The sequence below is a fragment of the Podarcis raffonei genome, chromosome 12, assembly GCF_027172205.1.
Source record: "Podarcis raffonei isolate rPodRaf1 chromosome 12, rPodRaf1.pri, whole genome shotgun sequence".
Lineage (NCBI taxonomy): Eukaryota > Metazoa > Chordata > Lepidosauria > Squamata > Lacertidae > Podarcis > Podarcis raffonei.
This window is the reverse complement of record NC_070613.1, coordinates 25573893-25596354: the sequence shown is the minus strand read 5'-3', so window position 1 is coordinate 25596354 and position 22462 is coordinate 25573893. Positions and strand designations below refer to the sequence as shown.

At 43.8% G+C, this 22462-nt stretch overlaps 1 protein-coding gene across 14 annotated transcripts in view; it reads right to left on the bottom strand.

The window, feature by feature from the left end:
* Positions 1-22462, bottom strand: part of ADAM22 (ADAM metallopeptidase domain 22) — a 122636-nt gene that overhangs the window by 57403 nt on the left and 42771 nt on the right. For all 14 annotated transcript variants that reach the window (XM_053410489.1, XM_053410493.1, XM_053410492.1 and 11 more), the window contains exons 4-5: positions 18496-18562; positions 88-170 (exon numbers count right to left, since the gene is read on the bottom strand). In XM_053410489.1, the coding sequence (XP_053266464.1) occupies positions 88-170; positions 18496-18562 (150 nt within the window). The remainder of the gene's footprint in view (positions 1-87; positions 171-18495; positions 18563-22462) is intronic.

Sequence of the window (22462 nt, the reverse complement as noted above, 5' to 3'; positions counted from 1 at the left end):
TCTACAGAGCCTGTGCTAAAAAGTTCACCCACCTTCCCCCCCCCCCCCAAGTTAGCTATTTGCATACAACAACTTAGACAAACTTACTGAAGTCCATGGCAGGTTGACAGAGCAACAAACGATTCTGGATTCCCTCGGATGTGACCTTGGTAATAACAGTGCTCCCCGCCCTGCAATTAGAAACAGAGACTTTTGAGTTCACGACACTATACACATACACACACACACACACACACAGAGAGAGAGAGAGAGAGAGAGAGAGAGAGAGAGAGCAGTGTTTCTCAAAACAACACAAGTCAGCCAGGTAGAAGTAAATGAGAGCAGGGTAGTCATACCTGTTCCTACCTTTGCTGATACAGTAGGTCAACTAGGTTTCATTACAATTCCTGATGCAAGGGGTGAACCTGAGTGCCATGTAAATAACCAAAGAGCTTTGAACATCACCTTCTCTCATGATTCACTCTGACTTTATACGTATTACAATCAGAGTGAACATCCAAGGTTGGCTGAATGTGGATCTCGGATTGTCTACATCCACCAAAATGTGGACGTTCAGCCTGTGAGATATATATATATATATATACACACACATACATACACACACACACACACACACACACACACACACACACACAATCACACACACATACATTACTCTATGAAGAACATTGGTAGAATATAACTAGAACAGCTGGCCAGTGTTGGAACCAGTACTACAAGACAAACATTGCTTATTACTTATCAGCAATAAACGTAACTAACAGGAGATTCGGAAAAGTAATATAGGCACAAACTCACACACCAACTTACCGTATTTTTCGCTCTATAGGACGCACTTTTTCCCCTTCAAAAATGAAGGGGGAATGTGTGTGCGTCCTATGGAGCGAAGACACCATAGCCCCGCGGCCCTCTCCCGGCTGGAGAGGTAACGCGCGGCTATGGCAGGAGCCTCCATAGCCGCGCGTCACCTCTCCAGCCGGGAGAGCGCGTGCGGGGCTAAAGAAGCCATAGCCCCACGACCCTCTCCCAGCTGGAGAAGTGACGCGTGACTATGGCAGCAGCCTCTCCGCTGCGCCTTTCCGCTGCTCCCTGACCTGCTCTTTGGGGCTGGTGGTGGGCTTCCCCCCGCCAGCCCCAAAGAGCAGGTCGAAAGGAACCTGAAGCCTGGAGAGCAAGAGGGGTCGGTGCGCACTGACCCCTCTCGCTCTCCAGGCTTCCAAGGTAGCCGCCTGAACGCACCTTAAACGGCACCTTGTTTTAGAGCGGGAAAACAAGAGGGGGAAAATTCTCCCACTCTCTGCGCAGCGCTTCCTGCCGCTTCGCTGAAGGGGCGCTGGGCAGAGAGTGGAAGAATTTTTTTCCCTTGTTCTCCCCCCTCTAAAACAAGGTCCTTTTGTCCGGTGCGTCCTATGGTGCGAAAAATACGGTATGCATATAACCATGTTTACGTGGGTTACCGATAAATAAATTGGCCTTCCCTCGCTTGGTGCTGCTGCCCATTTCCTCTTGGCAGTCGTTTATTCCTGAACTGCCTTCTAGAAGCTCCCCTTTTCCAGGAATCCTTTGGACCATCCCTCTAATATTTTCTTATATGCACGATTGTAATTAACTCAAAGCATGTTCATTTCTCCCCATGCAACAGTCTCAGGTCTAGCTGGGGGTGAGTGGGTGGGTGTTGTTGTAGCGTGACGCATCCCATTTTTAAACTCATCTGCAGTAAACTAATTTCAATCTGCTATAAACATTGGTATATATGACCAATCCACTGTTTGCAACAGTGGGTGAAGGAATATAGCAAAAATTAATAAAATGCATTTTATACTATAAAATATCAGACTAGGTCAGTGTGTGCATTACCAGCTTAAAACGCAGCTTGGTGGTTCTTTTTCTGTTTGGATCGAAACTGGTTTGGGAGGGGAAATAATAATAATAATAATAATAATAATAAAATTTATTTATACCCTGCCCTCCCCAGCCAAAACTGGGCTCAGAGTGCTTACATATTACCATAAAATCAAGCGATCAATTAAAATACATCCTAAAATCAAATCAGACTCAAAGTGAAATTCAATCAGATGGCAACCCACAAATTAGGGATGTGGACCTTAAATGCTCACCAGGCCTAACAGTTTATACTGATCTTATATGAGCCTGTGAGCAAAGCTGGGAGGCCATTTTCATGCAAGTTCTTATAAGGAGAGAGGGGGAGTCAGACTGGACCCCAGCCAAAGGCCTGTCTGAACAGCTCTGTCTTGCAGGCCCTGCAGAAAAATGTCAGATCCCACAGGGTCCTGGTCTCTTGTGACAGAGTGTTCCACCAGGCCGGGGCCACAGCCGAAAAGGCCTTGGCCCTGGTCGAGGCCAGTCTAATCTCCTTGAAACCCGGGACCTCCAAGATGTTATCATTTAAAGCATTAAAACGGAGCACTTCATTAAGAAACAACAGGACCGGTACAGAACAGACACGGATTGTGGTCAACGTTATGTAGCGGGAGTGCACTGGTGCAGGGTAAGCAGGAGTGTGTATACAGCCTAACTCAGAGTAAACCCATTAAAATCAAAGAACAAGTTAGTCAATAATAACTTAATCACATTTGTTTCAATGGGTCAACTTTGAATATGACTCAAGTCTGATACGTCCTTGGCTGCGAGTCCTGGAAGACCTGCTCCCTGCCCTGGGAGGGTGGAGCCCTGACTGACTCCAGCTACAAAAGCTGAGGATGCTGTAGAGACTCTTGGGTTGGTAAATTGTTTAGGGGGCGTTGTTCTTATTGAGATTATTATTTTTTGTATCTTTATTTTTAGATCTTGTTGTGATTTAATGTGGAAATTGTTTGATTTGGTTGTGTAGCCCTCAATGTGTTTTATTTATTGTTTACTGTTCTTGTTATATCAGTAATTACGTGGGGTTTTTTCCATGTTGGTAAGCTTCCTTTAGCATGGTTTTAACTATGGAAAGACAGCTTACAAATAAAATGATGTATGTCTGAAATCACCTCCTGCCTCCTTCTGCGTATCTCAAATTCCAGCAAACAAGTAACTTGGAGAAGCTGGCTCCCAGCCGCCGAACTAAACACAGCACTCCCAGGTAGCAATAAAATGTCACTCCGCTCAGTTCCCATTTAGACATCCTTCAACCACTTGCCAGCCCGAGGGTAGAGGAGACAAAATCAGTGACATTATTTGCTAGTCACAGTATTGCCTTTCCTTGGTCAAGCTAATGAGTTCTGAATTATTTGCAAAATGCCAACTGATGATTAACCTTTTCTTCAGCAGGCAGCCATTCCAAGGTCACTGGGTTTAGAAAATCACTACCCTCAGCATGTAGCTAAATCTAATTACCAATTACTGAAGCGTCCACAAGATTAAGTCAGTAGCAAGATAGTGCATTGCTTCCAAGTTTTAGGTATGTTCTTTGCTGAGCCAATAGGTGTTGGTGGGTGTGTATGGCGTGTGAGGAAGAGGAAGCAAACACAAAATGGTGCTTGGCCACAAACACAACTGTGGCACTTGAAGAAAAAACAGTCGTTAAGTATGGTATGAAATCAAAATCAAATAAGTGTTGGAAATGTAAAGAGAAAGGAGGTTATTTTTATCGTATGTGGTGGTCTTGTAGTAAGATTAAAGCTTCTTAGGAAATGATATATAATTAACTGAAAAATATGTTTAAAACAACATTTGTAAAGAAAACCAGAAGCTTTCCTTTTGGGAATTATAGGCACAGAGCTACCCAAAATGTATAGAAATTTATTCATATATGCAACAAGAATGTTGCAAGTGGCAAGCATTGCCCAAAAATGGAAAGAAGAAGAAGTCCCAGCGAAAGAAGTATGGATACAAAAACTTACGGAATATGCAGAAATGGCAAAATAAGAAATCAAGATAAACTTTTTTATAAAAGAATGGAAATGGTTTATTGAATATTTACAAATAAGCTGTAAACAGATAAGAACAATGGCAGGATTATAAGTTTTATAAGTGTATATATTTAAAGCAGTTGAATAAATGGGTAAATTAAGTTAATTTGGAATACGCAGAAAATATAAAAAATAAATTTAAGGAACCGCAGAAAGAGGAGGAAGTCGAGTTTTGAAATATTAACATGATTGTAAAATTATCAAAATGTATAAAATTTAAAATCATAAATAAAATAAGAAAGAAAGAAAGAAAGAAAGAAAGAAAGAAAGAAAGAAAGAAAGAAAACACAACTCACCAGCAAAATGCTGGTATAAAAAGAAGCTTCGGCACTGAGATACATTAGGGCAGGGGTGGGGAAGATGGTGCCCTCCAGACTCCAACTCCCATCAGTCCCAGCAAATGGTCAAGGATGATGGGAGACATAGTCCAACATTGTCAGGAAGGCCACTGGTGTCCCTTCCCCAACTTAGCGTAGACAATGTTGGGATGAACCAATGGTCTGACTCTATATGAGGCAGCAGAGTGTGTTTCTTTGTATGTGTGCAAGCAAACTGCCCACAACCTTTCTCTTACAGCTCCCTGCCCAATGCATTTCCTTCTACAGCATTCTTAAAGAGTGTAAATCCTTTTCCAAACTCCTGTCGGGGTGGAGAGGGTGTAAGTGGCTTGGGGAAAGGACTAAGACACACACACACACACACACACAGAGAGAGAGAGAGAGAGAGAGAGAGAGAGAGAGAGAGAGAGAGAGAGAGAGTGTGTCTCTTTGTTCTAAGTAAGACCTATGCCAAGGCTTCCTTCTTTTGTAGAAGAAACTCTCAGGGTTTTCATACATGCAATTGATCATGTAGTTCGGCCCTTCTTGGCCTGTCTCCTAGGCATGTGCTGGGAGCAAAAGCATGAATCTGACTCTGGGCAACTGAGATGATCAAGGGTATAGAAACTTATGAGGAACAGTTGAAGGAATTGGGCAAGTTTAGCCTGGAACTGAGGAGACGGAGAGGAGTTATACTAGCCATCTTCAAATATCTAAAGGGCTGCCTCATGGAGGATGGAGCAAGCTTGTTTTCTCCTGCTCCAGAAGGCAGGACTCAAAATGAATGGATTCAAGTAACAAACAAGAAAGGAGATTCTGACTAAACATCAGGAAGAACTTTCTGACGGTAAGAGCTGCTTGACAGTGGAATGGACTCCCTTGGGAGGTGGTGATCTCTTCATCTCCATCATCTTCATTGTGATTGGGTAGCTCCTGTGGACCAATCAGACTGCTGCATTCTGGATCCTATTGTTCTAGGACCAATTAGACTGCTGCATTTTGGAATCTATTCAACTCAGTACATAACAGTTGTTGTTGTTAATTTTATCATTTGTACCCCACCCATCTGATTGGGTTGCCCCAGCCACTCTGGACAGCTTCCAACATATATAAAATGGCCATCTGTCATGAATGCTTTAGTTGACATTCCTGCATTGCAGGGGAGTTGGACTAGATGAACCCTGGCGTCCCTGCCAACTCTACAGTTATATGATTCTGACTCCTACCGGTCTAAAAGGGCACAGAAAAATGGTCCCCAGCTTTCTTGCCTTTTTGTCCTCTCTTAGGCGACATTCAAAGCCAGTTCCTTCATCTTTACAGGGAAGCAATTAAGAGGCCGCTTTCCTAGCAGATGCCAGATGTCAGTGAGCAGCAGAGCACATGCGGCATCTTCCCATGCCCTGAGGCTCGAAGTGTGAAGCGGCTTGACCTCCCTTCACCTTCTTGCCTCTTTCCCAGGGTCGAGTGTTGTGTGTAGTTTTGAGCTGTCGGTTCATTATTTTAAGGCCAATGTTCAGAATAGCGATCTTGACCTTTATGGAAGACTTTAGAACTTTTCGAATAACACCCCCTGCCCAACCATGGGTATTGACCATGCTGTCTGGGGCTGATGGGAGTCTTAACAAGATTGGGAGGACCACATATGGTCCATCCCTGTTCTGCAAAGGCTGGCAGCCTGGGAGATGGCCAGGGTTGAAAGCCAGGGTTTTCTGCCACCGAGCTACAGCCATTCCCACTCTCCGAATCATTTCCTCCCAAAGAGGCCCAATTGTTTTAGGCGCTCAATGTGTAGTTCTGACCAAGGAATTCACCTGCCACCTGCTCTGCTGAAACTTCCGGTCTCTTACGAGTAGCACTTTCAAACCGGGAACAACAACTACTATATTATAGAGGGTGCACACTCACTGCTTTTTTTATTAATGAGTCCTCTTTGCTTGACTGCATCAATGTGCTATTTGAGAGCCAGGCTCAAGGCCTACAGCTAAACTTAAGCCAAATCTGCATCTGAGATCCGATGCTAGAAACCGTCTGCAATTGCAGCTTTTCAAGAATGTATGCCAATAATAAAAACAAAACTTTCTAGAGAAATGGAAAAGATGGACTAGTGTTTCAAAGAGCACAGCATTCCTCGTGTGTGTGTGTGTGTGTGTGTGTGTGTTTGTCCCACTTAAGATGGATATTTCAGCTGCATTATAAAAATGTTTAAAAGTCACTGAGTTATGAACTGGGTCAGTGGCTCTAGAAATTAGGTGAGCAAGACAAGCTATTTTTAGTGATTGCTGTAGACCACAGAGAATGTCCTGAATGAGTGGTATTCACCAGATGGCCTTGGGAGTAGCATACCTCCTGCTGTTGTTTACAGCTTTCTACCCTTCCTGCCAGCTTCCTTTCCCTAATTTCTTAAGTTGTGGTTGAGGCACAGGTTTCCTTCAGGTCTGTAATCCTGAGCTCCTTAGCTTGTGCCATTCACTCATTCTGCACTTGCAAGAAATCAGTTCCTTAGCGCGGCAGCACCAACTCTCTGGAACTCCCTGCCTGTTGGGCAGCCGATTTTCAGGAGGACAGTCCACAGGGCACTACGATTTACAGTGTCAAAGGCCTTAGTCAGGTCAAGAAATGCCATATACAGGGGTTGGTTTTGCTCTCTGCATTTTTCCTGAAGCTGTCGAGCAGTGAAAATCATGTACGCTGTCTCCCTAGAAGGCTGAAAACCATTTAGGGATTCAGGAAGAGTAGCCTCAGATATAGTTAGAAGATGGTTTGCTAAGATCCTTGCAAGAATTTTGCTGGCCACAGCTAATAAAGATAGCAATCCGTTCTGTCATCTTTTTTTATTATTTAAAGGTGCTAATTTTGGCATCCCTAAAGTCTGCTGGGATCTCCTCTCTCTCCCAGATTTTTTCGATGAGCTTATGAAGTTGTTGTGTAAATTCAATTATGCCCACTTTGAAGACTTCGACAGGTCCTCTGGCTTTGTTTCTCGTTTGGTTAATAGCTGTACACAACTCTCCCAAATTTGGAGATACTGCAAGCTCATCTCTAATTTGTTTTTGCAGAATTTGTGAGAGGACCTCAGCAGCTATGGGGGAGGTTGCGGTTAAGGAGATGCTGGTGATGTTCTTTCCAGAGCAGTGCAATAGCTTCTTTAGCTTTTAGAAGTGTGGCACCATCTGTTGAGCGTAGGGGGTATATGCCACGATTTATTGGCCCATAGATGGTCTTTGTGGCTTTCTGTACTTACACACTTATCATCATATGTATATGCTATCTCTCCACCTGAGCCTATGTAACTAATCAATCCAGTATGAAGACAATCATGAAAAAGCAAAGCTACTGTATAGCAACACTAAGTAAAAACACAGCAGGACAAAAAGCAGCCAAAACTGTGAAGCCTTCTCACCTGTCAACAGAAGGGCAACAGAGATGGAGCCAGGCGGGACTCCCTGGAATGGGACTTCCAAGGCTGAAGAGGGGATAAGCAATTGATAGGCGGCGGCAAGGCAGCGGCTCCCTTTGTGAGGAATGTTACAAACATGTGCACTTGGGCTTGAGGGCACAAAATCTGAAGTAATTTCCTTTCCTTAGCATTTAAAGGAATCACGACTTAGCTTTAGCATTACGAACTGCATTTTATTAAGCCCCTCCATGAACACATCTCCTAGATTTAAAAGAGGCCCCTGGCAACTTTGTAGTGAATATCACTGACCTACATAAAGGAAGCATTTCTGCTCTTTTCTTGTTGCACAGTATCTTCTTGCAAGTATCAAGACTCTGCATTCCTCAATGGAACGTCAGTGTGAAGCAGAAGGAAAATGTGCCCGTTCCCTTAAAAAGTTCTGCAGGAGCAAATATTTGATTGAAGAAAGGAACTGACGAAAAAGGCCTTAGAGCACGAAAAATGCAAAAATGGCACGTAAACAGTGGGAGAAAAGGCTAATAAACCCAGGAGTCTTTGCACCGACCTGTGAGGGCTGTGGAGAGTTGGGGTTTGAGAAAAGAGGTTTGGAGGGGGCAATTGTGGTGGAATCTGGCAGATTTTTTGCAGAATTTGGTGGCTTTTGGAATATTTTTTGAGGTGGTACTAAAGGCTGAGGAACCTAAGATGGCACATACCACAGCAACGAATGCATCCTGCTTCTCCTGTTTATCCCCTGTCTTCCTTTCCTTTGTTGCTTCCGTAATGAGAAATTTTATCTTGTAAGCTCCTCGGGGCAGGGACCTATCCTCTTGAATTCTGTAAAGCAGTATGCCTCCTGATGATGCTATAGACATAGGTGTGTGTATTAGTTTATACATATTAATTTTGATATATTAATAACACTGGTCAACAACAAATTTGTTGTCTGCGTTTTTTCAGTTGATTTTGGATGAATCTGATGCGCTGAATCCAAAAATCACATTGGTTTTGTTCAATCAGGTCAAGTTTTTGAGCTATGGCCACATGTCATTTTTTTACGTTTTTGTTCACATGTACGCTTATGTGGAGCATTTTAGAAGAAGTTGGTGGGGTAAAATGGCATGTCGAATAATTGTTTTGATTGGAAATGATTATTTTAATGACAAGAAGTATTCAGGTCCGATAGTTCTGGGTGATTATGTCAAAAAGGGATCAGTTTGAAGTCATAAAACCTCGAAATATTCCATAAATTGGTGCGGCAAAGCATAAAGTTGGGGGATCAAAACTAAGTTAATGGGGCAGCTGCCCCACGAAGTATCCTGATCTTCAATCAGCACGTTGTTCTGTAGCTCATTGTGATGAAATTCCAGTGCCTATCTTTGGAGAATTTCCTGACATTAGTGACAAAGATGTCTCCAGTGTTGAAGGACATGAAGAAGAAGAAGTGGTTCTTGAAGATGATGCTCCACATCCATTTTCCCAAAAGGAGTTGAATGATCTAGTTCGCGACCTCAGCTTGTCAAAGGACTCTGCCGAACTGTTGGCATCCAGACTGAAGGAAAAAAACCTCCTCTCTGACAGTGCTCGCATCAGCTTCCTCCACAACAGGCATCAAGAGTACCTCCGTTTTTTCTCGGAAGAGAAGGACTTGGTGTACTGTGCAGATATTGCGCAGCTTCTGCTCAAGCTTGGAGTGCCACAGTACGAACCCAAAGATTGGAGACTGTTCATTGACAGCAGCAAGCGATCACTGAAATGTGTTCTGCTACACAACGGCAACCAGTTTGCCTCTATACCCCTGGCTCACTCGAGTACACTGAAGGAGAACTATGAAGCGGTGAAGTATGTGCTGGAGAAAATTGGTTATGATCAGCATAAGTGGTTTATTTGGGTTGACCTGAAGATGGTGAACTTATTGTTGGGACAACAGTCTGGCTTCACCAAGTACCCATGTTTTCTGTGCATGTGGGATAGTAGGGACCGTGCTCAGCATTACACGAAGAAGGACTGGCCTGTGTGGGAGGAATTGGTGCCTTGCAAAGAAAGGAACGTCATCAACGACCCTCTGGTGGACAGAGACAATACTCTTCCCACCGCTGCATCAAGCTCGGCTTAATCAAGCAGTTCACCAAGGCTCTGGACAAGGATGGTGACTGCTTCACTTACTTGTGCCAGGCTTTTCCAGGATTGACCATGGAGAAGTTGAAAGCTGGCATCTTTGACGGTCCTCAGATCCGTCAGCTCATCAGAGATCCAGAGTTCAGAAACTCAATGAACGAAGTGGAACTGGAAGCGTGGAAGGCATTTGTTCTGGTAGTGAAGAGCTTTCTTGGCAACAATAAGGCCAGAAACTACGCAGAACTTGTCAACAACATGCTGACTGCTTTCAGAAACCTGGGCTGCAACATGAGCGTCAAGATGCACTACCTATTTTCACATATGGACCGGTTTCCTGAGAACCTGGGTTCAATGAGTGACGAGCAGGGGGAGAGATTCCATCAGGACATGAAAGAGATGGAGACCAGGTATCAGGGTCGCTGGGACGCAGTCATGATGGCTGACTACTGTTGGACTCTGAAGAGAGACCTCCCTGCCACTGAGCATTCCAGGAGTTCCAAGAAACGGAAGTTCAAGCCCTGAAGTTTGAAAAATGGTGAAGCAACATGCAATTTACGTGTACTTACCTTTATCAATGCCCACCATTCAGTTTACAGTAAACCTGACCTGATGGAGAGAAACGGATGCCATTTCCTGATTCAGCAGTGCAAAAATACCCTAAATCAGTTGTAGAAATCTAGACAACATTCAAAGAGTAAAAAATTGTTGCCCAGTGTAATCAATAATGATGACAATGGGTGGTATCCAAACAACTCATTCTGCCACTTCAAGGATTTCTGCTTGTGCAAGAGAACTTTCTTCCCCTGCATACACCCTACACCCTCCGAAATCGGCCCTGGAGGGTTGAGAGGAAACCCCAAACAGATTTAGGGGCACATGGCAGGTGTGTCCATCCCACTGTGCAAGCGGGAAACCTGGCACAGATGGAACAAGTTAAATGCACACCGCCCGTAATAGTTAAGCAGTAAACCTTGATGCTACCATGATTGGGCAAAAGAGGAATAATGAAAACAGAGAAGACCAAGCGATTTGGGTTTCTGTTCCTTTACACCTAAACATCAAGTGCAGCTCTGACACTGACAGTTCCTGCTGCTTTTTACACCCTTTTCATGAAGTAGAAATTAGTAAGGCATTGTCTATAAACACACATTTTGAAAGTACTATAGAGGACAGCTAGTTTAGTTCCTCACATCTACGGAGGAGAATGCATTTTACCACATCGCCTACAGGAGCTGTTGATGTATCACAACCTATTCATAGTCTAGGAATCTTCTCAGATTCAAGGTGACTGGGAAGCAGAATGGCAAGGGTAAAAATTATGCAAGCAGCTAAGAATGTGTTGCAAGAACAAGCCAAGGAGTTCTCAGCAAACCATCTTCTACCATAGTGCATCCACCTAGGCTTAGGGAAAAGGACCAGGAAGCTGCCATGAACATTGAGCGAGGCCATCAGCCCAACTACATCAGCATTACCTACCCGGATTGGCAGCCGCTCTGCAAGGGTTTCAGACGTGAGTCTGAAACCATCTGGTGATGGCAGAGATTCTACATGCAAAGCACACTTTCTACTACTTGGCTATGGCCAAAGAGGACATTTGCATTTCTTGGGAGACAATTCACACATGACTGAATTCCTCCATGAGCTACACCCCAATGCAAGGAAATATTTATTAACTATTAGAGGTATTCCCTTGCACCTTCCTCCAAAGGAACCCCGGGCAGCAAATGTGCAACCTACAAGTAATTTGCCAACTCTGGCAATTACATGCATTTGAATTTTGTTGCACCTTTCACACTATATATGCCCCCATCGCAGCATCCCAGAAGATACGCACACAATATGCACATAGGCCTGTTAACCACCAAAATGACTGTCTACCTATGAGTATATCAAAAAGGTACTTTTTTTGCATTTTGTCACATCTGGCACCAAAGTGGCAATTCCTGCCATTTAGTACATTGTTTGAATACAGTCAGAACCATTAGCCAAGGCTGTTGCGTTTGGATCTTGTTTCCGATAGATGGATGAACAGAATGTCTAAGGGGGGCGGGGGCGGAGTGAGTGTGTTGTTTTTAAGAAACAGCAGGGAACAGATCTGAATACTTAACAGGAAAGGGGACTGGTGCAGATTATTCAGACCAGCAGCCCTTTTATCTCAGTGGCAATCCCAATGACAGAATGATAATCAAAGAGAGATAAAAGGCCACAGTGATCCGCTGTAACTGTATGTTGGGAGTCTGGAAGAATCCCAGATTGCCTAAAGGAAAGAACAATAATATATGACAGACTCATGGAGGGGTAGAGGGGGTGGAGGGGGCTTCTGTTTCTCTAGTACCTCTTCCCACCTAAACCACAGCCGGTGCCACTGGTTTCAGTCCTGACAGCTTAGCGTGAGAGCAGGTTTGCCAGTCAACAAGGAAATCTGGTATTCTGAAGATGCAGCTTTTCAGTATCCTTGCATGCATCTCAATTGCTGGTGCTAAAATAAATCTTAGAGCCTGCAAAAACTGCTTGTTACCATTCCCGCAGCTGCACAACAACCCAAAGGCATGTTTTCTCCGTCTCACCTTGTCTCATATGAATGCAGTTGAACAGTGATGTCATCTCTTCCACGGCAAAACCAACTGCTGCTCATTTGCCTACATGTCAAATTATGTTGCAGTGTGAATCGGGCTTGTGACCCTGGGCAGAATTACTGGTTGTCTTAGCAAATGCGTGTTCCTAAACCCATGTTTCCTCAAGTGATGTGACTGCAGGGGAGGGGGATTTGTGGGGGAAAGACTGGACATCTGCTGCCTGCCCCTGCAACGCCCCACCCCAAAAAAATTATTTTCCTCCAACCTTTATCTCCAATCTAAGAAGCTGCATGGGGAAAAGGCAGTCAAACAAAGCTTGGGAGAATAAATGGGTGGAGCTAGCAGCTCTTTAATACACAAGAACTGAAATAGGCACCTTGTTGTATACATATGTGATTCGGTTTACAAATTCTATACCTGGCAGCCCAAACAACTGGATTGTTTAAAAATGGTGCAAAAACAATGTGCCCCTTACATAACTTATTTTTGTCGTCTTTCCCGTAACTGGTTTTTTTAAGCAGGTTATTGAAATGCATCAAACAATCCTTTGTAGTTTTGTTTTTCATACTCTTGTGTTGTGGCTGACTTATTTTTGGAAGAAGCCTTCATCTAAAAATGGAGTCAAAAGATACAGCAAAACAATAATCCCACTGTTCTGTTGTACTGCATCATCACAATGGTGCAGGAAGTCTGGGCTCACTTGACCCAAGATCAGACTCCGGATTTTCAAAACAAAAACAAACATTGCTCACTCGCACTTTCATTCGGGCTCACAAAGTGCCCTTGCTGGGATTTTTCATGGATTGGCCAACAACAAAAAAAATAAACAAAGGTTTTCCAAGCCTCCACCATTCTGAGGCACTCATACAAATCTGGGAGTCGGGGTGAACCTGTGGCCCTCCCAGTGTTGCTGGACTACAACTCCCATCATCCCTACTAGCTGTGCTTTAGTCTTATCTGGATTGAGCTTGGCTCTCACCTGGACCATTACCGAGGCAAGCCAACAATCCAGCACATCCACTGCCTCACCTGCAAATGTAAAGAAGTAGAGCTGTGTGCCATCAACATATTGCTGACAAAATAGTCCTAAGTGCTCTCTCTCCTTTTAGTTTCTTCCTGCCAAGCCTCTCTTGTTAGTTTCCATTTGGTTCTCCCTAAAGCCAGCTTCCAATGCAAAAGTGTATTTTGGCTGTCACGTACAAGCAATTAGTGAATGAGAATTATTGTAGGAGGAGGAGGAGGACATCCACCTAACTTTTGAATTCAGAAATGCTCTTTAAGTGCAGAATTAAAGGCCACATTGCACAATATACGGCAGCTGCATTGAGTTAGATTAACAGCCCCCTTCTTCATTGCAAATCATGGTGGGAGTGGGTCTAAAACAGAGGAAAGTGCAGGGAGCAAGAGCACTTTCAGACCACCTGTTTATAGAGCATTCATAGGTAGCAAGGAATGATGACTGGCTATTTAATGAGCCTTCACCCTGATTTGTCTGCGTGGAGGTTAGATGATGTTGCATCAAAGCAAGTCTCAACCTAGTGCATTTTCCCACTGCTTTCCTTATTGAAATAAGTCCAGCCTTCTGGGGAAATGGGTTTGCTGCACTATGCCTTCCAATCAACCACACTTTCACAAAATGATTTCTGCACAAAATGCGACTCAATCCCACCACAAAATAGCCACTGCTTGGAAGCTCCCTAACTGAGCATACACAAACTGCCAAAAGAACTGTGAAGCAGTGAAATTTGAGCTTTGAAATTCTAACCGGGCAACCCTAGGAGAAATTTAGTGGCACGCGCAAAACTTTTTGTAGTGTTTGTCTCCCTAAAGGAGGAAATGGACGTAAAGAGAATAAACTGATTTCTTGGGTTACTTGAATTGAGTGCAGCTATAGCTCTAGCCGGCAGTGACAGATGTAACAAGAAAGCATAAGGAGACTAAGTAAATCCACACGGTGGTAAACCGAATGAGAACCAGCTGCATTTTAATTTCTTTCCTTCAGGTTTAATTCAGGTGAGGAACTATAACGATATATATATATATATATATGTAATTTTGCAGTGATATTCATATGCATTTTTGTAATGTTTCATTTAAGTTGTCTGCCGTTGCTTCAGTTTTTTGTACAGATCTTTTTTAATATATTAAGTGGTACAGTTATTAAATAATCAAAATCAAAGAATAAAATAGTCGGAATCAGGCATTCATTGATGGGCTTAAAAAAAACAAATAAGGTGAGTTGAGAGCATGCAAGAGAGTGTATTTTCAAGCGGGACTTTTCTGCAAGAGCAGAGTAGTTTCCATGGACCTGAGGAGGGTCTTATGTGGGACCTCCCACAAGGAGGCTTCCCCACTACACAAAAGTCATCCTCAAACCTGCAGAAGGTGATGGGGACAGAAGGCAGAGCTAGCATGCTTGTCTATTCTCTCCCCTCCTCATCAGCTTAGTTAAGCCTGGCAATGAGTACCTGAATAGGGCCAGTGGATGTCCTTAATCAGCATCCTGATGAGACAATGGACTGGATGACGGCCAATAAACTGAGGTTCTGGAGATGACTGAGCTTCCCCCTAAGCGATCAGGTTCACAGCCTGAGAGATGCTCATTGATCCTGCCGTGTCGCTTGAGGCAGAAATGGACTCATCTTTAATCAGGTTAGGATAATATACCAGCTGCAATCCTATAAGGGGCTTTAAATTTCAGGCAGAGAAATTGACGCATATGCCACCTCCCTCTTCCCGTCAGGAACAGCCCAAAACTGCTGTGAGGACAGTCCCTCCATAGTGACCCCAGCACATAATAGGGGGAGGGAGTCAGCATGGAAAGAGCACCTCCAATCTCCCCCATGCCTTATAAAATTTTATTGCTCTGCCACTGGCTTTATAGCCACAAATGACTCCACATTTATTATTAAAAGTCTTGAGCATTCCTATACTGTGTCTGCCACGAAAACTGCCAAAATGCACTGCATTGTCTTTAAACTATGCTAAAGAGGTATTCTAATATTAGAATGCCTTGAAGAATCAGAACCTAATTTGGTAAAAAAAAGAGAGAGACTTGCTAGTGATCCAAAGTGTTTAGATTTTCACCTTTTATGTATAATGCCCGACGGAGAGAAACAGATGCCCATTCCTGTTCTTTCTTAGCATCAGATTTTCATAAGCTGTATTCATAACAGGGACTCTCTTTAAATGTATGACTGAATGGATCCATACTTAAAACACACATCTTTCCAAAGGCTGGAGAGGCATAACTGGCATTCATGGCTGCCCCAACTCTTCCTTTCTTGGGGGAAGAAGCCCAGAGCTTGGGGGCGGGGTCTGCTTTGTATGCAGGTTCAATCCCCATCATCTCCAGAGAGCTGCTGCCAGTCTAATGTAGACAATATTGAGGTACATAGACCCGTGGTCTGACTCAATATAAGGCAGCTCCCTATGTCCCTTGCCCCCAGAGCAGTCGCCTTTCAGCTACTGCCACTTCTTAAATCCTGGCATCTCACTGTTGCCACAAAGGAGGCTTTCTCTCTGCCAATTTCACTACCCCTCTTCCCCACCCCCACTATTATAGTCAACGGTAAGTTGTTAACACACCTGTGTTAATAAGAGACATTGCCTTGGTCTCTTGACCTGAGTCTCCTATTTTCATTGCTGCATTGTTTAAGGCAATTTTGTGTGTGTGCGTATTTTAATTACCAATCTTTATAGGGCAGTGGTCAGAGTGTTGGGCCCAGAAGAAGAAGGTTCAAACCCTCACTCACGGGGTAAGCTCACTGAGTGATCCTTGGACTAGTCACTGTCTCCGATCCAAATGTACCTCAAAGGGGAGTTGTAAGGATAGCATGGGGGGAGAGGAGAGCTCCTGGAGCTCCTTGGAGGAAAGGTGGGGTATAAATGTAATAATAATAATTTTAAGGTTTGTGCAACTCGTTTATCTTCTTTATAAACCACACAGAAGTCTATTTAGGCATTAAGCAGTATACTACTACTACTAGTACTACTACTACCAATAATAATAATAATACCACCACCAACAACAACAACAATAAAGTAAAAGTGGTGAAGCAGAACCTACAGAAGCTGTAGCCTCAATAGCCAAAGCTGAGGCGAGCCCACACACTGCTGTGCAGCCACAAGATGTGGCATTGTGCTGCAACTTGGATCTCCTTTGGGTGCCTCCTCCTTGAGAGGTGAGGAGGTGGCAACATGAGAACGGGTCTTCTCTGCAGTGGCTCCCCATCTGTGGAATGCTCTCCCCAGGGAAGTTCGCCTGGCACCTTCATTATACACCTTTAGGTGCCAGGCAAAAACGTTCCTTTTTAACCAGGCCATTGACCTGATTGACATCCTATGCCAGGCTTCCTCAGCCTCGGCCCTCCAGATGTTTCTGGCCTACAACTCCCATGATCCCTAGCTAGCAGGACCAGTGGTCAGGGATGATGGGAATTGTAGTCTCAAAAACATCTGGAGGGCCGAGGTTGAGGAAGCCTGTCCTATGCCCTTTTAAAATGTGGCTCTTTTGAGGGGGTGTTATTGGGTTAATATTCTTATTATGATTTTATATACTGTGATCTTTTCTGTGAACTGCCCTGAGACCTCCAGGTATAAGGACGGTATATAAATTCAATCAATCAATCAATCAATCAATATCTTTGAGCCCCATCCTAGGTGCTCCATGTCTGATAATAATATTGTTCTTCTGAACCGTGGCATCCATAATACTAAGCGCAGAAACTCTGAAGAAGCAGTAAAAATGCCTGCAAACTAGCAACGTGGAAATGGGAATGAGTGCAGAACTAGATCTTTGCCACTGCACTGAATGGGTATCCTCAGATTATTATTTTGTTCTACAGAAGCTAAATAAGAAAAAGGAAAAAAACACTGGTGGCTAGAATGAAAACTGTACTGTTTTCAGTTTCCTGTTTTTGTTGTTGTACACCATCCTGATATGTTATGCTATGGCAGTATAGAAGTAACTTAACAAAACAAAACAACAACATAACATACAAGGAGAAGTTGTGGAGAGGGTGGTCAGATGATGATGAGGAAGAGATTAGAGAGCTGGAGGAACCCAGGAAGGGTCCCAGAGGATATAGGGAGGAGGAATCTGACCCACAGGACTGTGGGCTCAGTGGGCTGTGGGTCTGGATCCTGGAGAAGGGCATAACAGGTTGTCAAAAGAGTACTCGACCCCTGTGACAGTGGAGACCCGACACTCAATGCCACTAACCACAGAGCTGCCTTTGTTGGTCCTCCCTGTCAGTCAAGAGCCACACCTTTCGAAGGAGTCACTGAGAGAAATGTCAAATGTTGATCTGGCTCCAACTCTGTGCCCAGTTCCAAGGATCTGGCAGGTACAAATCTCACTGGAGCCAGCCTCTATGGAGATCACTTCTCATTTGTAAGCAAAAAAAAAAAGACCAGACCACTGGGTGGAAAAGCTTTCCTTCCTGCTGTTAATTGCTGTTACCTGAGGGTGTAAGATGTGGGGAAAGCCAGTGTATAATACAGCTTCCACCTGGAGGCTGCTTAGAGTATAGCAGCAATCAGCAATGTCCTGACAGCCACGACTTCATCAGAAGCACAATTCTGACAGAATTACAAAACACAGGTGCCTTGCTTTATAATACTGAGCCAAATGAAAACAAGCTTTTGAACTGGGGTGAGGAACCCTGGGCCTGGGGGTCGAAAGCAGCTTTCCAGGCCTCTTTGTCTGGAACTTTCCTCTGGCCACACCCCTCACTGGTCTTGCTCTAAGCCAGTTATAGTGAACCTGTGGCCCTTCACAGCCTCTTGGACTCCAACTCCCATCAGCCCCAGCCAGCAAGGCCAATGGGCAGGGATGCTGGGAGATGAAGTCCCTCTCCTCAAATGTGTCTTGGTGGGAATGCGCCTTTGAACTGCCTCCTGCTTGCCTGGATGGAGAGGAGCATACATGGGCAGAAAGCTCTGTCATCTGTGGGGCTGGAATGTGCAGTGGCAAGAGCCCTTCCACCCTTTGGGTCCCCATCCCTGCTTTGGAAGACCGAATGTGGCTTGGTTGTTTCATAACTCGGCTCCCAATCTGTGTTCCCCCACCAGCACCATCTGCAGCCAAGTTAAGACAGCTTAATCGCATCGCATGCAGCAAGATGAAAATATATTCATAACAAAAATGCCAGGGTGCAAGTTCTTACTTTTACTTCCACCATCTTTCCGCCGTGTTCAATGTGCCTCTCGAGGTATTCTGAAGACAGCAGATCACTGAAATGACAGGCAAGGAGTGCTCCGTTATATGACATTTCCTCAGCATGTACACACTGGCGTTTAAAAAGCAAATACTTTTTCTCAAATGTTCCTACACACACACTAAAAACGCTTGACAGTTAGCTCCAGCAAAGCTACATTCGAAATGTGTCATTTTTCATAAAAGTAGCTATGCTGAAAAGGTGCTGCCGGTGTTTTAAAAACCAGTGACCTAAGAGATGCAGATAGCAGACAACCCAAACCCCTAACGGATGTATCAAACCTAAAAAAATAAAAAATAAAAATACAGTAAAACAAACACTACAAAGCAATGACTTGTTTCTTTTCTAACTCAAGCATTTCAGTGTTTCTATGTATAACTATATAATAATATGAACCTCTTGGTTTCAGGTACACTCCCATTATTTTTGTCATTGCTGTAACAATTACAATTCTTTCCGATAAAAACATACTAATTTTAGCAGGTAAGTATAGAAAGCAAGATGGCTCCAATGGATTTTCACCTTACTTAAAGCAGTAGTTAAATATCATTTTTCATGGGGAGATTGAGCGTTTCGTGAGGCAGTGTGGGAGAAATCAATGAACTATTTGTTCACACTGTTTATTTGTTTTAAGAGCTATGAAATAAGGAGCTGTTTCTGACAAGTCCGCACATTTTGAAGTGATCTTTCTATTTGTCCCGAGGAAAGATTCTGCTTATAGAATTCTCAGTTATACATACAGAAAAGGTGGCAACAAGTGCAGATATCTGAGAAATTCCAGAGCAAGGGCAACTAAGTCTGTAGCATCAGTAACCAGCTCCATGTTATGCAGTGCTATCCTTCCATTCTACCTGCCGCTGAGTTGCTAAATTGAAAGTTTGGTGGTACTAATATAAACACAATGTATATGGCCCAATAAACTCTGTTTGGCCACTGTCGTTTTAGCATGTAATAAACATTGCAAGGAGTGTGGTGGAGTCTCCTTCTTTGGAGGTCTTTAAGCAGAGGCTTGACAACCATATGTCAGGAGTGCTCTGATGGTGTTTCCTGCTTGGCAGGGGGTTGGACTCGATGGCCCTTGTGGTCTCTTCCAACTCTATGATTCTATGATTCTATGATCCAACGATTTAATGATAAGAGGGGGTGAAAACACTAGTGTAAATGAAAAGCTTCCCTTTACCAACTTTTTAATTAGAGAAAAGGTGGGGAACCTTAGGTCAAGAGGCCAAATGGGTCTACATAGAGTTGGAAGGGACCCCAAGCGCCATCTCATCCAATGTCCTGCAATGCAAGAATCTCAACTACAGCATCCATGACAGATGGCCACCCAATCTCTGCTTAAAAACCTCCAAGGAAAGAGAACCCATAACCTCCCGAGGGAGTCCGTTTCACTGTCGAAAAGCTCTTACTGTCAGAAAATTCTTCCTGATGTTCAGTCGGAATCTCCTTTCATGTAACTTGAAGTGACCAGTTCAGGTCATAGCCTACAGAGCAGGAGAAAACAAACTTGCTCCGATGCTCCATCTTCCATATGACAGCCCTTGAGATATTTGAAGATGCCTATCATATCTCCTCTCAGTCTCCTCTTTACCAGGCTAAACATACCCAACTCTCTCAACCGCTGATCATATCGCTTGGTTTCCGGACCCTTGATCAACTTGATTGCCCTCCTCTGCACATGTTCCAGCTTGTCAACATTCCTATTAAACTATGGCACCCAGAAATGGACACAGTACTCCAGATGTGGTCTGACCAAGGCAGCACTATTAATTCCCTTGATCCACCAGACACTACACTTCTGTTAATGAAGCCTAGGAAAGCATTAGCTTTTCTGCTGCTGCATCATACAGTTGACTCATGACACAATTCTCATTTAGAAAACCCACCAGGAAAGCCAACTTCTATCTACAATAAGTCATGTTCAGAGACATATCCAACACATACATTTAAAAAGCAAAACAAAATTTGACCACACCTAAGGAAGAGCAATTTATCATTCAAAAGTCTGGTGGTATTAAAAAAGGTTTTGCCTGGCACTTCTGTCTTCCACTGCCTCCCGCAGTTTGGTCAGACTCATGTTTGTAGCTTCGAGAACGCTGTCCAACCATCTCGTCCTCTGTCGTCCCCTTCTCCTAGTGCCCTCCATCTTTCCCAACATCAGGGTCTTCTCCAGGGAGTCTTCTCATGAGGTGGCCAAAGTATTGGAGCCTCAGCTTCACGATCTGTCCTTCCAGTGAGCACTCAGGGCTAATTTCCTTAAGAATGGATGCGTTTGATCTTCTTGCAGTCCATGGGACTCTCAAGAGTCTCCTCCAGCACCATAATTCAAAAGCATCAATTCTTTGGTGATCAGCCTTCTTTATGGTCCAGCTCTCACTTCCATACATCACTACTGGGAAAACCATGGCTTTAACTATACGGACCTTTGTTGGCAAGGTGATGTCTTTGCTTTTTAAGATGCTGTCTAGGTTTGCCATCGCCTTTCTCCCAAGGAGCAGGCATCTTTTAATTTCGTGACTGCTGTCACCATCTGCAGTGATCATGGAGCCCAAGAAAGTAACTAGTTACTATAACTAGTTTTGCCAATTTCTGGGTGTGTTGATGAAAACCAAACAGCAGAACAGGCTTGCGTTCCATACAAATTTAAAGCTGTAATCCTGTACACACTTTCTTAGGAACAGGCCCCCACTGAATTCAGGAAGACTTACACACCTCAGGAGGCATGCATAGGATTGTCCTGCAAATGCTTTATTTTAGTGCCGCTGACGGCTTGTTTACTGATACAAAACAGAGTACAGAACTCCCACCTCACTTGGAAACCATCCTCTTAACGCTGCTGAGAGTAAAGAAGAATTTTATGAATCAAATAAAAGTATTTCTAGAACACATTGCCAAAGTTTTATGGCTCTTCTTTGCAAACACCGCCACATCATACCAAACTGGGGTGGGAACTGATTTGTGGGGAAGGGCCGTAGCTCAGTGCTAGAGCACATGTTTTGAATACGGAAAGCTCCATGCTCAGTTGCTGGCACCTCCTGCTAGGTCTGGGAAATATTCCTGCATGAAAGCCTGGAGAACGACTGCCTGTTGGATATAGACAATACTAAGCTAGATGGGCCAATAGTCTGAAATCAGTATAAAAGCAGCTTTCTGTGTTCAATAGGAGCATTATTTGTTTTTAACAAGATGCAGGCTAATGTTTCCCAGCGTGGAATGACAAAAGCCCAGTTTTTAATAAATATTGCAAACATCTTGCAAAGATTTATGGGAGACCTAACAAAAATGCAAGCCACTAACATAAGGCAAACAGCAGTAGGAGTTTTAATATGGCAAAACAGAATTGTACGCCACACATGCCATTTTTGCTGTACTTAAAGGGCATAGCTTTTTGTTACAAGGAAATAATTGGCTTTTATTAACCTTCACGGCGCAAACAAAAAATCTAAGCAAATGCACAAGAATTGGCACTTGCCCTTGTGACATAAAAGCACAGATTTGCTTTTGCAATGAAATCATTTGCATTTGAATGGTGACAAATAGCATGATTCTTTTATGTCCCTTGAAATCGGAATAGTGTTGCTTTACAGCAGGACTACCCTGAAATCCTGCTAGCTTGAAAGTGGTGGTAAGTGAAGGAGGAGGCAACATATATATTAAGGTGCAACAGCTCTAAACCAATTTTCGGCTCACAGGCAGACATTTTAGGTTAAAACAAGAATAGCGTAAAAGGAATCAATGCAGAACAGCCACGTAGCCAGATTTCTTGGAAATCTAGAATAATCCTGTTGGGGATAGCTTTTCTGGGTGTGTCATGAAAACGGGGCGGGGAGGGTGTCATTTGGACCCTACTGATTCAAGGATGCCCTGATGCACCCCCTTATGGCGTTTGCCCATTCGTTTAGAGCCTGTCTGTACG